The following is a 16524-nucleotide window of genomic DNA, read 5'->3' on the forward strand; positions in this document are numbered from 1 at the left end:
AATAAAATATACTTAAAAAAATGACAAAAATACAGTGATTTTATTCAAAGAATAAAATATTACAGTCATATATTATTGCAAATACTTTACAATTACAGTACAACATAATTGCAGAAGTAAAGTTGCAATAAATAAAAAATTTGAACAAACACAAAAAACTTGAATTTACAATTAAAATTTTTAATGACTAATTAGTTAATTGTAATACTCCATTAGCCTAAATGTTAAAGATTCTCTTGGCAATATACAGCTACATTTTCATATTTTTCTTTTTGTCTAACATTTGCATATTCGCCCTTTAACAAATTAGCACATTTAATCTCTTACTAAATTTAGGGCAATAACAGATGTATTTAAATAATTGTTAGAATGCATAATGTTTATAAAACCTTACATCTTCTTGAATTCTTTGAGATGTAGGAGAAAGGGATAAGCCTTAAAAAATGTATGGGTTTATTATTGAATTAAAACAATAATTGTATTACAAGTTACTGGCTTATTGTTACCTGGGTGAGAAGTTGTTGTAGAAACTTTTTGCTAAAACAATGAAATCATATTATAACTTTAACAAAAAAAAAATTAATTGTTAATAAACCTGAACCAAATCTTGTTACTACTTAAATAGAATTAATTTAAAAAGTAAAAATAAAGCTAATATAAACATAACTTACCTTTGAAGATTGATTAAAATTAATATATGCTCCATTTTCACCTAACGTAAAGTTGTTTAGTTTTAAAAAAAATCAAAAATGTTAAAATAACCATTTTAAACAAAACTGTCAGAGAAACATCGTGTAGCAATGTCAGTTTTGTTTAAAATGGTTATATAAAGGCAATTTTCATTACAAACATAGTGTTTTAGTATTAAGATAAAGGTTTATGAATAAACTTTTAAAAAAATTAAAAATTATAACCAAAACCTTGCTGAAATTGTTGCTTAGGGCATTTTCTTTGTGTTGTAATATTATTTTTTTTGTTGTTAAAATGAACATACATCCATGATGAAATAAGTAAAACAGTAACTATGGCAAGCCCACAACATAATCCAATAATGACTGATTGATTCGTATTTTTATTATCCGCATCTTGATAACTTACTTCAACATTAAACTTAATTACAAGTATTTCTCTAGGAAAATTGGACAATATAATGTGGGCTTCATATTCCCCTTGATCTTCAAAAGAAACCTTAAGTAAATAGTATGGGAGAAAAAAATTAAAACAATGTTAAATAGGTGTTTGATCATTCACAGGTTTTAAAAATAAAAGAAACCTTTTCTTGAAACAGCAGTGCTATCTGTTGCATTTCTTGATTTTCGGAATTTAAAAAATATGTGTTCAAAGAGCTCGATTTACCTTCACAGTAATAATATCTAAACTGATTTTTAGTTAATGAAATAAGTTAACAAACTTACTATTTTTGGTAAGACCAATAGAATCAGCTAGTGGATTAGAAGAGAAAGTCGCATGACAGCTACCAGTTTGATTAACTATCCAAAAACAATTTATTTTTTTTATCTCAGATTGAGGAGCATCTTTAAAAATAAAAAATGCAAGTAAAATAGGAAAAACATACCCTCTTGAATTCTGCACGAAAAACAGTGAAAAATTTAAGATTTTATGTTAATTTTATTGAACTATTTAAACCTACATTGTACATTTAATATTTGAATATTTGATCTTCCAGTTTGACTAAATTCTGGTAGTTGAGTAAATGGAGAATTTGCTTGACAATATACTTGCATACCATTGTCAGATGCTGTTAAACTTGCTGTTGTAAAAGTTAAACCCTAAAAGTATAAAATAAATATTTTTGTTTAATATTCTATTTTTTAACCAAAAATGTTAGTAAAAAAAACTTTTATTAAATGCTAAAAAATATAAAATTAAAAGCATAATATTATTATTTTAGCTGTTTAAATAAATATATATCACGAACATCATTGTAAAAAGTAAACAAAAATAATGTTTACCCTATCTTGTTTATTTGAGGTATTTCCAATATAAAAAGTAGATGAAGTTGCACTAGGAATAACTTGATCATAATCACAAGTTAAATTCAATCTATTTCCTTCAATCACTGTTTAAACTCCACTTAGTGTTACTATTGGGGCTGTTATGTACAAATTTTATCAGATATACAATTAAGTAAACTAAATTAATTTATTTTTTAAATAAATAATTAATTATAAACAACATTTAACCACAAACTTTATATTTTTAATCCTTTAACAAATTTGATTTTTTGCGGTTTAACACAAATTTTATATTTTTAATTTCTCAGTGTGTGATATTAGCTCTTTTGTATATTCTTTGTTCTTTTGTAATATTTGAGAACTTATGAGGCATAAATGGAAATTTTTAGTTTGTTCTGGTTAAAGTTAATATGACCTTATTTTTGCCTTTTATGCAAAATTGTCATGCTGCTTTTTGCTATTGTAAGTTTATTATGATTACATTTTTTTTGACTTAGCATTATGTTCTTTGTGGTAAGTTGAGGTTTTAACTATTAGGTTGGATTTACTATTACGAATAATGTTAATATCTGTTTTTGATATTTTGTTTAATTTGGTATTTATTCATGTTCATTTTTACCTAATAAACAAAATATGAGCGATAAGGTTTTTCTGGTAGTAACTAGATTTATTAAATTAACAAAAAATCCCACATGTTACTTTAACGTGACAACCTGTTTTTTTGTATAAATTTTTACTAAAATGATTGTGAATATTTTTTTGTTTTTGTAAGCCAAGCTTTAAAAACATGCATTCAACATTGGTGGCGGTTAAATTTATAAGCCAAAATAAATAACCATTTAGTAGAAACTTGGTCACTAACAAATGTTTAGCAAAAACGAGACAAAATCTATATTTAATAACATTGTGTAAAATAATACCTGTCCAGCATTGTAAATTATTTTGTCCACTCCACTTTGCATTTGCCAAACAAGTAGTTGTATCAGATGTAAGTTGACTTTCATTCGAATAAAATAACTCTCCATTGTTAGAACAACTAAATGTTCCAACTGAGTTGTAAGTTCTAGATGTTGTAAAAACTTCAACATTGTATGGATATGTGGAATTACATTCTAGAACAATAAATCAAGTTTTCTGTTTTTTTATTTCTGAATAAGTCTATGTTAAAATATTTGATAATAAACATTTTAAATAATGGGTATGTAAACAATTATTGGTATGAAAAAAATAAAATAAGTTTGTTGTAAAAAATTTAAAGTTTTGTACTTTATTCTAATACATTTCTTTTATTTAATAATTTGCTACAGAACACAAATTTATATTACTGGTAGTTTAGTTACCAAAGTAGCTTAGCAAAAATAAAAAGATTTTACAATTGCCCTAGTGGTAATCCTATATATAACCGCATAATTGCTAATTCTCATAAAAATAAAAACTCTCATAAAATAACCAACCTTGAACAACAATCACCCAAACCAGAGTTAAAACAGGAAAAGCACTCTCATTAAAACATATTTGAGTAACATTAGATGAACTGGTAAGAGGTTGTAAAAAAGTGAGGTTAGAATAAATATTTCCATCTTTTATTGCACAGAAGATTGAATCAGTGTTAGAGCATTCCATAAAAACAGCACTATAAAATTCTGTTTGACTTTCAGACTCAATCCAAGCCCATGTACAAGAACTTGTATCACCTGATTGTGGTATTGTAGCAGTTACAATTAAACCTGTGTAACCTGTTGCCCAAACATCTCCACTTCGAGAAGGTGGAATTGTTGCTAACTGGCCACTTGACAATGAAACAACTGAAAAATAGGTAAATGATTATCCATAGTATAAAGAAATAAAATAAATATTGGTGGCGCCTACAATTTTTAACATACTTAAAAAAACCTTAAAAACTTTTACCCAAAAGTAAATTCAAGATATAAATTTTGACATATTTGATCCATGAGAAAACCTAAACACAATAATGGTTCTGTATTACATGGAGTTTTGAAAGATCTTTTTGAGTAAATTTAATTAAAAAAAAAACTGTAAGCAAAATATATATATATAATAATTGTGTCATGGCTTAATAGTCTATACTAAAATCGAACAAACAGTTTGGTCTTAAACATTTTTAGCTTAGTGTATCCTATAAATTGCCAATTGGAACAATCTATACAAACTTAACAGACAACATTCTAACTTACTTTGTTTGGCAACGGCATTGTGGTCTCAGGTAATATAAAATATCAAACCCTTTGTTACTTTGTGATTATTACTGAAGATTGCAAAGCTATCTACACAGTTAGTATTTGGTTGTAAACATAAACTTAATGCTTGCAGAAAATTTTTTTAACAAATAATGTGCAAAAATGCTGCTATTAAGTAACTGTGTTAACACTTTAATATATATCTAAAACTTAAATAAAAATAAAGTTAGCGCCAATACAGAATGTGAGTTGTCGATTGGTGGAAAAAAAAAAATCTTAATAAGTGCCTTAACTCAAAGAAATATTTCAAGCAAAAATCTATATATTTTTTAAATTAATAGTGATAAAAAATTTGTTGACATTTAATTCTCATGTTAACTTTTAAAATTTGAATGTAAAAACTTGTTTAAAATTAAGCACAAAATATTTAAAATTAAGCACTTCTAGAAGGGATTGTGGGGGCATAGGGTTTATTTTTTAATTATGTTAAAATTTTTTTATGTTGCATAAAAATATCAATGCTATTAGATTGGTCAAGTAATTGACATGTAAGTGTTTGTAAGCTAATATTAATCGTTTTTGAACGGTAGACTTGCAAAATTAACAACTTTCAGATATTTTTTTTCAGATATTTTATTACAATTTTTTAAATACAGCCTACCTAATTAAAAATACTTTAAAAGTAATAAATGTCTTATATAATATGGCTAAATTTTGCTTTTTATGCAAAGTTTGTTTTCTGCAAAAAAAATATAAAAGAAAACGATAGACCGCTTAGAAATGACAAAATAAGGATATTTTTCTATATCCGCCAAAATATGAACTTACCACGACAACGTCGTGGGTCACGTGACTCGCAAGTGTGGGGATTTTCCCTATTTAAAATTTTTCAACTTCAAACCCTGAAATCTCGAAAACTACTTAATCAATTTTAAAAATAATGGTTTTATCGTGCAAGTTTAAAAAGTTACCTTGCGGCCGCATAATTCATTTAAGTAGCGAGATTAACAGTGTTTTTTATTTGTTGAATATCCAGGGACGTGGTATTTGAGGAAATAGAAAATAAAGGAACCGCCTCGATTCACTTAAAACAGCTCGGAAGCGACAGGGAAGTGAAGATGTGTATTACAATATTAGGATCCTTAAAACTTCACTGCCGAAAACATGTGCAGTTGTTATATTAATCAAATTTTTTAAATTAAGTGAGATAGATGTTATATTCAGTCTGATACATTTAAATAGTGGGCACTTGAAATAAATAATAACTTATATTTGCAAAAATTATTCAGTATAGAAATTCATAGTATAATAATTAATTTTTATTTAAATATTGTTTGAAATAACGACATTATTTTGAAAATACAACCAATCAACAACTTGCATTGCTTTCTTCACTTTAAAGACAACAATTTTTGCACATTGTTAAAAAGAATTATTAATTAATTCCTTATTTAAAAACTCTTCATATACAAATCATTTTATTTTTTATTTTTAATTAAAATGTAAACTTCTTGCTGTTTTAACAAAATTATTTTTTGTGCCAAGGTATCTGCTGGCTAAAGGGACTGGCTATCTTTCTACATCAGGTCCCACTAGTAGTTACCACACAGTGACTATTTACCACACAGGACGCGTTGACTGTTTGTTGACTGTTTTTTTGAGGATATCGTCATTTGATTAAAAAAACAAATACCGATAATAACAATAGGACACTTCTTTAGCTCCAGCCTTAACCCTCTTTAAAAAATGCCCATAGTTCTTCTTAATACAAAAAAAGATTAAAAAAATTTTCTTATTTTTTTTTGTGTTAAATGTATAATTAGTAAATGTATAAATAGTGTGATAATTAGTAGGAACGTTCTACATCACATATTGACAAATTTGTGATGTAGAATGTAGAAATTTTGACAAATTTTGTTAATTTAACTTTTTTTAATAATTGTGTTTAAATTTCAGAAGGTTTTTACCATAAATTCCAAAGGTTAAATTTAGCTATACTTCATTTTCCGGTTCCTTTATTTTCCGTTTCCTTTATTTTCCGTTCCTTCATTTTCCGTTCCTTTATTTTCCGTTCCTTCATTTTCCGGTTCCTTCATTTTCCGTTCCTTCATTTTCCGGTTCCTTCATTTTCCGTTCATTCAATTTCCATTCCCTCATTTTCAGTCGACCCAATATTTATACCATTTTTTTATCTTCTTTTTAGTTTATAGTAAATTTCGCATCGTTCCTAGTCATTTAAAGTCAATCACACTTATCCCTTACCATTTTGCAAATACCGTATTCATCCCGCAGCAAAGTACAAAAATGTCGTCACGTCCCGCATTCCGCAAATTTTTGTTAATGTTTACATTTAGTATTGTCCCGTCTGCCGAAGTCACAGAGTTAGAGTTAAGTTCAACAAAGTTTTACTTATGAAACTTGTTATATATTGATTGTAAATCTTCCACGTGCAGACATTGAATTCCTTTTTTTTTAATTTGCAGTTATCCAGATATTATAATCAGATAATTATTTGTTACCAAACCTTTAATGAAGTGTTTCTAAGTTTTAGAAATTAAGCTTTATTTTTAACAAGATTCGTTACAAAAATTTACCTTTTTAAAAAATGATAATATGTTTTTGTGGTTTAAAACCGGTTTTGTTGCAGTTTTACTGATTTTACTCAACATTTCAGGTAGGTTTTGCCTTTGATTTATTGGTAAAAATAAAGACAGTCTGACAGTCCACAGCCTTAAAATATTTGCAAACCATTAATCAGTCTTTAAATGTTTCTGTCATTTTTTGTTTATTGTGTGGACTTCAGTTTTTTAACTTTGTTAGCAATTTTTTCAATTACCAAAAATATTTGCTTTTTGTTACTCTACTTATAAAGGATAGTTAGTTGTTAGTTTATACTCAAAACTGAAATTTTAAACCGCTGTTGCTGTGGATTCATGTCCTTCATAAAATCCTTTGCTGGGCTGATATTGTTTTTATAATATGCTGTTGTAACATACTGACACAATTTTTTTAAATTTGGTGATATCCCTAAATTTTATAATAGCAAAACTAATATGCATATATATTCACTTTTTAAAAATTGTATATATAGGCTTTATTTTATTTTATAAAAGTCTGGTTTAAGTGTAACAGGTACTTTAAAAAATTATCACATATTTTTTAGATGTGGGACTTTCTCAAGACATCGTTTCACCAGTAACTGGAGAACCAGGCGCAAGATTATTTGGATCCAATCTAACATTAACTACAACTGCAAGTTCTTCAAGTACAACTTCATGGACATTTACTTGGTCAATAGACAATGTAAGATTTATATTGTAGAAATTGAAATAGAACTTAAACAAACTTGCATAAAATATAACTGGCATGCATAAAGCAGCATATTTTCACAAGCAAAATTTTTTTACATAAAAAACAACTTTAAAACAAAAAATTTGCTACAAGGCCAGTTTTATAACACTAGATTGGCATGCAGATGCGCACAAAGTCGCATATTGGGTTCACTTTTTTGGCGTAATTGAACATTCAACATTTTTTTAATTTTTAAAGTATCTGCTTATCCTATTTAAGAGTAACCAAACTGTAAAATAACAAAACTCACATGGTTTATTGAACGGTTGATGCAATTCTTATTTTTATTTTATCAAAAAAACAAAAATTTATAATGTCATTTTGCTCAACTGGCCTAGTGTTTCTTAGCACAAATTTACAATGTAAGCATAGCTCACATAAATTTGTTTGGTATACTTTATTTTTTTTTATAAATGCTTTAGTGCAAGTTAGTAACAATGTTTGTTAGTTACATAAAATATGTTTTTAAGAATTTTATCTGCAAAATTCCTGTCCCAACTTTATGACACTCAAAATGAAAATTTGTAGTTTCTGTAAAAATGACATTAAATAATTCACAGGTTTAAAATTTAATATGAAAAAATAGCATTAATTTCACATCTTATAAAAACAATGCTACTAATATGTTTCTTTGTGAGAAAGAAAACATATATTATATGAATAAACTTATTTAATGTGTTTTAATTGAAGATACCAAAAAATTCAACCAAACCCAAGCCAATTGGTGTAATATATTAAGGCTAATAAAACAATTATAATATTTTTAGACTGTTGTTGCAACAATTTCAGTTTCAGTGACTTCTTCAAGAACGGTTGTTTCAATTGTGTCATCAATATACCAATCAAACATCGTTGTGTATGTGCCCATATTTGTTATTTGTTTTCACATTTTGCATATTTTTTAATTAAAAAAACTTTATAAACTTGTATTGCAAAAAACTGTTGTTTTTAAACTCAAATTTTTTTATTTGTTTATTTTAGTCCGAATCCTGTTACTTCAGATTATTCAAACATTACAGCACAGTTAATATTCAATCCCTTGGACTTATCATATAATGAATTGGAAGTTAAGGCAGATTTTAGCCCAAGTATAGGTTCAAGAGCAGAAACATTTATGTTGAATGTAAGAGGTATGTAATTGTTAATTTAATTCATTTGCTCATTTTTGTACTTTTTACTATTGTTTAAAATTCGCAAAAGTAGTATTAAAAATTTATATTAGTATAACTAATAAGAATCAGTAAGTTAAAACTGAACTTTACTTAGGAATTTTTATCTGAATGCTCACAGGGACCTAAAATGGTATCAAAAATTACAGTTTCTTATGAAGCAGTAGTGCACAGCTTTTGCATCACTTTCTATTTGTTTTAATTTTTTCGTTTGCTGGTTTTAATGTAACTAGATTTTTTTAAGTTAACCCAATAAAAAGCAATTTAAAACTTAGGGTGTGAAAATCCGAACCCTATGTTGTATGTCATTTCATCAAATGATTCATGTGGCTTTCAATGCTCTAGAACTTTTTCATGTAACACAGGGTACACTGGAGCTGCTGTTACAGCAACTTGCATGGAAGATACAGCATGGAGTGTACTTCCTAGTTGTACCCAGGGTAAGTTGTAACTTGTTTATAAATATGTACAGACTAACTAATGTGAAAAGTTTAGAGGGGCCAACCATCAAGATAAACCTAAAATTGACAAAGCAGTTACGTAAAAACATTTTGGAGTCCCTTAGTACTTTTATAAATACAAACTAAAAACTTTAGTAATTTTTGTATTAGAGTTGATCCTATTTGATACAGTAGGTTTAAATTTTTCAATGTATGAGCCGCTAGAACTTAAAAAAACAAGTTTTATTAAACAGTCTTTTTAAATATATATAAATAATTCACTTACAAATATAAAGTTGCATTTGTGCACCTTTTTTGTGTGGTTTTAAAATACTAACCCAAATTCTTGATTGTTTTTTTAAAATAAGATGTGATGGATTTGTTATTATTGTATACACAAATTTTTCTTTTACCTTTTGTAAAGTGTTGGTAGCATTGCTTTAAGTTTAAGGTAGAGGTATTTTTGTTTTTCATAGATTTAGCGTGTTCATGAAATAGATTTAGCTTGTTCAAGATTTGTAGAAAGATTTTAGTTAACTGTTTTATTTTTTGGTAACATCGTTGTCAGCTGTAACAAAACAGAGGCGGTTCCAGCGATAACACAACGTCCATCCTAATATATTAAAATGTTTGTTATTTTGCCGATGGAAAATAATATGTCAACGCTTGTAAAATAAGTGTAAAATATTTATAATCAAGTAATGCAATTTTATATTATAGGCTATTTAATACAAATGAAAATGAGTTTAGGCTTTACACCGTTGTACAACTTAACATTTAAATTTTACTATTTATTTGCAAGATAAAATAATATAAACACACTTTTAAACAAGACAACTTACTTTTATTTTAATATAATTTTTCCATATTGATGATTAAAAAAGTAATAAACAATCGCTTCTAAATTTAACCTTTTTCAAGTTGCTGCAACCGCTCCATGTCACAACTGTTTCATAATAGAATAAGTTTTTTTTCATTTATTTTTGTAAACTTAGTTACTACTACAGCCATCCCAACTACATCAGCTCAACTTTCAACTTCATCAGTCACGATTATTGGTACGTTAACATAGCAATTTATTACAAAACTAAATTAGAATATATACTAACAATCAGAATATATTAAAACATTTACTGTTAATTTAACTTGTATATAAGGGTTTTACCCGAAATAGCTTTAAGAATGAAATAATAATTTATTTAAGTTTTAAAAGAAGTATAGTGGCAACAGAAAGGCTAACTACAATATGTTATTTTTATGAATTTGTAATTGGGTAAAGCTAACTGTTTTTTAACTAAAAATTTTGCATAAATGGGCACTATTAAATTTTCTTAGATTTTGTAATAAGGTAAGTTTTTTAATTTTTGATGTAAACAGCAACATTCTCATTTGTGGCATTAATTTTAGTATACATTTAGTTTTAACATTTATTTTAGTTCTGTTGGTCATTAAACGAGTTCTGTTGGTCATTTAATGACAAAACAGGGGTATGTTTATGGCATGTTAAAATTTAACCACTCTTGTAATATTCACGAACAAGTTTTATTTGTCCTTGTTATATTAATTAGGTGTTTATCACAAGTTGTTTTTATTAAATATAGTTTTTGACTCAACAACAGTTTTAATAATGATCAACACCACGCCAAATACTACACTTAATGGTAAACTTACAAATAAATAAATTGTACAAAATACGTTAAATCGTCACAATTTGATTTGTATGTTAAATGAAAAACAATATGTATAACAATTTGTTTAATTATATTTTGGTTAAATTTAGTAGTTAACTCAACGATAAATAGCACCACAAGTAATACTACACCTAATACAACACAGAACAATGGTTTGTGTATAACATCATAGAAAATTTATTTAACTATGCATCTACTGCTGCAGTATGTAAATAACAAATACAACAAATCACCTTCGTTTTTTAGGTTGGGCAATATTTAACTCTTCTGATACTATTATATTAACTTTGATTACTTCTAGTAATGTTAATGTTTATTTATAAGAATATAAACTTGCATAATGGTTGAGAATTATTGCTTGCTCTATTTTAAGTTTCCTGGCTTTGCTTTAAACTCAGAAAATGGCATGCGCATTTCTCTATAACAATTTTTTGATTTAAATTATCCAAATTTAAAATGTATTTTTGTTTAAAAAATTGTCTTTGTAATTGGATAAATTTTATTTATTTGGTATATATACTAGTTAAAAATAATTTTGTAAAAATTTTTGTTTTAATTTTCCTACTTAGCAACAGTGCCAACTACAATTAACTCTAACAATGTCAGCAGCACAAAACCTAGCGGTGGTATGTAATTTATTTTTGTTCGAAAAGCGAAACCAATTTTGTTATAGAAAATTAAGATTGTCAAAAGTTTATGTTCTTTTAATTTAATAAATTTGCATAATTTTTTTTATTTGAAGCTAATAGATGTTTTGTTCCTTTATACTTTAAAAAAAAATGTTTACACTAAACACAAAGTTAGAGAGACTGTAATTGCAAGGCAAAGGTTATATATGTAAAAGTGTTTAAACTTATATGCAAAGTTAGATTGTTTTTGAGTAGGCCTATCTCACTGGCAATATTAGAATTGTTTTCCTATAACATAAACCTAAAAATTTACCTTATTTACTATGCATAAACGTTGTCAAATGCTTAAAATAGGTAAATTGTTAAAGATACTAAATTGTAGGGTCACTAAAGTGGGTTCATATAATTTTAAAAATACTTTTGTCTGTTTATTTATTTATGTTAGATAACCAAAAATCCAACAGTAAGTTTAATTTTGTTTAGATTTTTAACAGGAGTTCCTATAGTACTTATTAAAGGTAATATCTTCAGAAACATATCATGGTGTGTTTTTGCAAAAAAACTTAAACTACATGTAACTGATTTTAAAAATTAATTTTGCGTGGCATGAAATAATTCTGTTCAGTTATATATACATTTTAATTTGTAACTGGTGTTTTAATTTTTGGTGCAAAATCTGATGCCCTATTCGAAAAAAGGTTTTATAGTTAATAAGGTTCACAGGCAATTGATAAATAAGAAATATTTTTTGCAGATTTACATATTTATAAAATATTTGGTATAATATTTTTATATTTCAAGTAGCGTTAAAAGTATGAAAAATCAATATATTACATACAGTGTTTTAAATTTAATTTTTGCACTTATTATTTAAATATGGTAAGTATAAATCTTTTAATGCATTGTTTGGGTTTATTGTAATAAAATTGGTAATAATTTCTTCAATTATTTTTTTTTTAATTGCACAGCATTTAATTTAAAAATTTGGGACCTATACACCTTCAATATTTAAATAAATTAAAAAGTAATTCAATAAGCTTTTCTTTTTTTAATTAGTAATTTTTTTAATAGGTTTTTAAATTTTTGTTTAGTAAAATTTGTCTTTAAGAACTGCACACACAAAGCCCATATTTATAAAAAAATTAATATAATGCAACACACAAATACATTTGCATTTACAGAATGTTCTGCATTATGTACACCCGGAGAAATAGTTGGATTAGTCATAGGATTGATTCTTTTAGTTATCTTAATATGGTTCATTCTGGCTGTCAATTGGCCAGACTCAGCATTGACATGTTGTTGTACAGCCTGGTTTATAATATTTAGAATAAAATATCCCTGCCTGAAAGGTTAGTATTTTACTTATTAAAAAAATAAGTCTGTTTAAACATGTACAATCTTAAATTACTTTTTTGGTTAATGAAGTTGCTTTTAACTAGTAGATAACTTTAAATGCATCATACCATTAGTGCTTAAAAATGTTATTTTTTTTTTAAATAAAAAGTAAGAGTATATAATATGGTATTTCTATTTATTCTTTTAGATAGTAAAATTTTAGACTAATTGTTTTGTTTGTAATTTGCATGACAACTAATTAATCAAGTCATGTCACCCTTTTCCTTAAACTAACCACTACATGTCATGCTAAACATTTTAATCTTTTATTTTTTGGGTAAATATGTAAGGTGGCCTTATATTAATTATTTAACCCAATCACAGATAGTCCAAAAAATAATGGGAAAATAGCTCCAGGTGAAGATACAGAAATGATATAACTTTAAAAAGGTTTGTTGTGCAATAATATAGGAGGTTTTACTAATATCATTTTTATAATTTCAAGATATTTGTTTTTGTCTTTGATAATGTTATTGTTATGTTTCAGGAAAAGGGTGTGGCAAATATAAATTTTTTTTTGTGTCAAATTTTTTTGAAACTTAAAAAAACTTTTTTAATTTTTCTTAAATTTCTTATGTGTGTACCACAATTAATATCTTAGCTTTACTTTTTACCAGATTAATCAATTTCTTGTCTGTGCTATAAAAGGTTGGTTTTTATAGTTTAATAGTTTTATTTTCCAAATATTAGTGTCAAGTCTTTGTAAATATTTTTTAATTGATTTGGTTTAAAGTATCAAGTGTGTTGTAGATTTTTAACCTTCATTAACTTATGCTTGAAAGACAAAAAACGTTATTTTTGTTTTGAGTAGTTGATGAAGACGAAGACTTCTGCTGAAGTACAAACCACTTTGGAATATATACCCCCAAACAGATAAAACAAATAAAATTCTACACCGGCACATCCAGTTTAAAGAACTTTTTTACAAAATTAAATCTATTACTTAAAATAAAAAAAAACTTTCCAAAAAAAGACATTAAAAATTGAGCAAAATATATTGCAATGAAAATAAAGTCTAGTTAAATTTTTTTTATAAATTTTTTGTAGTTTTTTCTTTTACACTTAAAAAAAATTTATTGGTTAATTTGAGTATATAAAAAATAAAAAAGCTACAAACCCTCTTTTTTTTAACAAAACAATATGAAAGCAACAATATCCTATCCCACTATGATAAATTTAACAACAGAATAATTTTTAAACTTACTTTGTATTTTTTTAACTTAGTATTAAATTTTTAAAAATATTGAAATTATGTTTAAATGCACAGTATATTGCGTTTTTTATATTTTATAGCATATCTTGTTTTAGCCTATTAAACTATGTATTAATATTTTGTCGATTATAAATCGTTGTTGTATTTAAAAATGTCTTCAATTTTAGCATCTTTTTATTTTTTAATTGCTGTAAATAATTTTTTTTGAACTTGAAAAGTTTTTATTTTTTTAAACATAAATTATTTTTTATGTAAAAGTTCCGTTGTGTGGTTAACTATTTTTAAATGGTAAATATACTTAACAATTACACTAACTGCATCAATTTCTAACATCTTTTTTGCTGTAGGTGCCTCTTTTTTTAATAAAAAAATCTAATGTTAAAACATACAACATTAAAATTAAAAATTATTTTTTTCATCTTTTTTTTTCTGTGTGCATCGCGAAATTTAATAACTGTGATATATCCAAAGTTCAAAATTGTTATTTATTAGTGTTATATGTAATAAAGTTAACACGCAACTAAAATGTAAGTTTTTTTTTTGCAAGGCAATTATAGAAACTGTGCAGAATATATTAATCTTAAAAAATTACAATATTTTTAAAGCTTAATTTTGCATTGGTATAAATATTATATAAATTACGCATATATCATTTATTATGTAAGGGGCATTAGGTTCTTGTTTTTGTATAACAGATTTCACTTCTTTGTGTACCAAGCTATTGTCTTGATATTTTATTTCCGTGTATTTCAACATAAGCTATTAATATGATTCGCTATCAATTTACACAATAATATCACGTGAGTTTTCAAACAAAACCAGACAGCGAAGCAAAGTCACAACACCAGCAAAAAAAAAGACGAACCATCGCGAAAATATAATTCTCGTTTTATTTTCTGCTTTGTAAACAACATACCAAAAGTCAACACCATTTAAATAAATCCTGTTGGTGGCTTATAAACTTAGCAACTTAGTCTTTGTTATAGACCAAGTTTTTGTTGGTTGCTAAGTTGGCTTATAAACTTAGCAACCAAATTTTAAAAGGCATTTGGTCTTTGTTATACAAAGGCAGATAACATATACAAAAATATTTTTTGAACAGTAAATTAAATTCAAAATCGAAATTGTATTGTTTAACTTCTAACGGCTTACGTGATTTGTTCAATTAAAAAAAGGGATGGGGAATATAAATTTACAATTTCGTATAGTTGTAAGTTTTTACAGTTGATCGCAACTATAACGCTCCTGAATAGAACAAGTAACCTAATGCGAAGTTTATTATTTTGAAGAAACCACTAGTCCATTGTTTTAAAGGCTGACAAAGCTAACTTGTCTGGGCAAAGTCTGTTCACTTGATCATAACGTTTAAACAAAAGTGATTAACGTAGCAACAAAAATAAGAATTATATATACATCGGTTGTTTTTGCATGGTTAACAAAAATTGTATAGTCGACAAAATACCTTCGTAGTTAAAATAACAATCATTCAATATTTGTAAGAAGTGGGGGTTACCTATCTGCTTAACGAATATTAATGGTTATATTTTTTAAAAGCTTTGCTTGTTTATAAATTGACTAAGTAAGTGTGGGATCATACTTCATAAGCGTCATATCCTTGCAGTAAAATTGATATCCTGGTATTAGTTACCACAAGCTGCTAAATGCTTATATATGTTGTGTAGAAAAATATTTTTAGTGATGCAACCAATGGTATATAAATATTCAACTGAAAATAACAAATCATTGGCAGGGCCACAAACAAAATATTAGGAAAAGCCCCCGTGTTTTTGTATATATTTAAATTCTTTTTTCACGTGTAAACTCTGTTTTTAGTAGAGCCTTTATTATTTTTCGGCTTTACGTTAATTGCAAACGTTGTTATTCTTTAAATCGCAAACCTCCTATTATTATTATTATTGTTTTTATTCTTTCTAGTCAGAATTTTGAAAGACGATAACTTTTGTTCTTTAAAACTAAAAGTTCTAAATTTTTAGTATGTTTGTTATTATCCCAACGAATCGCAAACCTCCTACTTATGACATTTAATTATCACTAATTACTAATTAATAGGTGTTTGTTTATTAAAATTTAAAGGTTGTTATTAATTTTTTAAATCTTGGTCAATTGTATATTATGATATTACTAACTCAAAAATAAATTAAAATTTTAATTTTTATCACTAATTACTTAATAATAGGTGTTTATTTATTAAAATTTAAAGTTTGTTATTAATTTTTTAAATTTTTGTCAATTGTATATCATGATATCAGTAACTCAAAAATGAATTAAAATTTTAATTTTTATCACTAATTACTAATTAAAAGGTGTTTCTTTATTAAAATTTGAAGGTTGTTATTAATTTTTCAAATCTTGGTCAATTGTATATCATGATATTAGTAACTCAAAACTGAATTAAAATTTTAATTTTTAATCACTAAATACTAATTAATAAGTGTTTG

At 26.0% G+C, this 16524-nt stretch overlaps 2 protein-coding genes across 10 annotated transcripts; one reads left to right on the plus strand and one right to left on the minus strand.

Moving 5' to 3' along the window:
- Positions 1-201: 201 nt before the first annotated feature.
- Positions 202-4470, minus strand: LOC145753865 (uncharacterized). Of its 2 annotated transcripts, XM_082570392.1 has the most exons (9): positions 1974-2100; positions 1652-1790; positions 1416-1535; positions 1274-1356; positions 921-1188; positions 672-712; positions 507-537; positions 395-435; positions 202-296 (listed from the first exon to the last, which is right to left on the minus strand). In XM_082570392.1, exons 2-9 carry the CDS (start codon positions 1743-1745, stop codon positions 225-227), a joined length of 750 nt encoding a protein of 249 aa, XP_082426518.1. In that variant the 5' UTR covers positions 1746-1790; positions 1974-2100; the 3' UTR covers positions 202-224. The 2 variants fall into 2 exon arrangements, 1 of the variants encoding a protein (XP_082426518.1); XR_014283862.1 differs by lacking the exons at positions 202-296; positions 395-435; positions 507-537; ... (2 more) ...; positions 1274-1356; positions 1416-1535 and adding exons at positions 2897-3088; positions 3431-3781; positions 3885-3936; positions 4172-4470 and having other exon boundaries at positions 1974-2113.
- Positions 4471-6687: 2217 nt separating this feature from the next.
- Positions 6688-14585, plus strand: LOC145753861 (uncharacterized). Of its 8 annotated transcripts, XM_082570374.1 has the most exons (11): positions 6688-6848; positions 7338-7477; positions 8293-8381; positions 8507-8655; positions 8970-9134; positions 10130-10192; positions 11395-11451; positions 12636-12806; positions 13177-13242; positions 13470-13500; positions 13664-14585. In XM_082570374.1, exons 1-9 carry the CDS (start codon positions 6788-6790, stop codon positions 13230-13232), a joined length of 951 nt encoding a protein of 316 aa, XP_082426500.1. In that variant the 5' UTR covers positions 6688-6787; the 3' UTR covers positions 13233-13242; positions 13470-13500; positions 13664-14585. The 8 variants fall into 8 exon arrangements, with proteins under 8 accessions (XP_082426500.1, XP_082426501.1, XP_082426504.1 ...); XM_082570375.1 differs by lacking the exon at positions 13470-13500; XM_082570378.1 differs by lacking the exon at positions 13177-13242.
- The last annotated feature ends 1939 nt before the right edge of the window (positions 14586-16524 follow it).

The sequence above is a fragment of the Corella eumyota genome, chromosome 5, assembly GCF_963082875.1.
Source record: "Corella eumyota chromosome 5, kaCorEumy4.1, whole genome shotgun sequence".
In the NCBI taxonomy this organism is placed as follows: Eukaryota; Metazoa; Chordata; class Ascidiacea; order Phlebobranchia; family Corellidae; genus Corella; species Corella eumyota.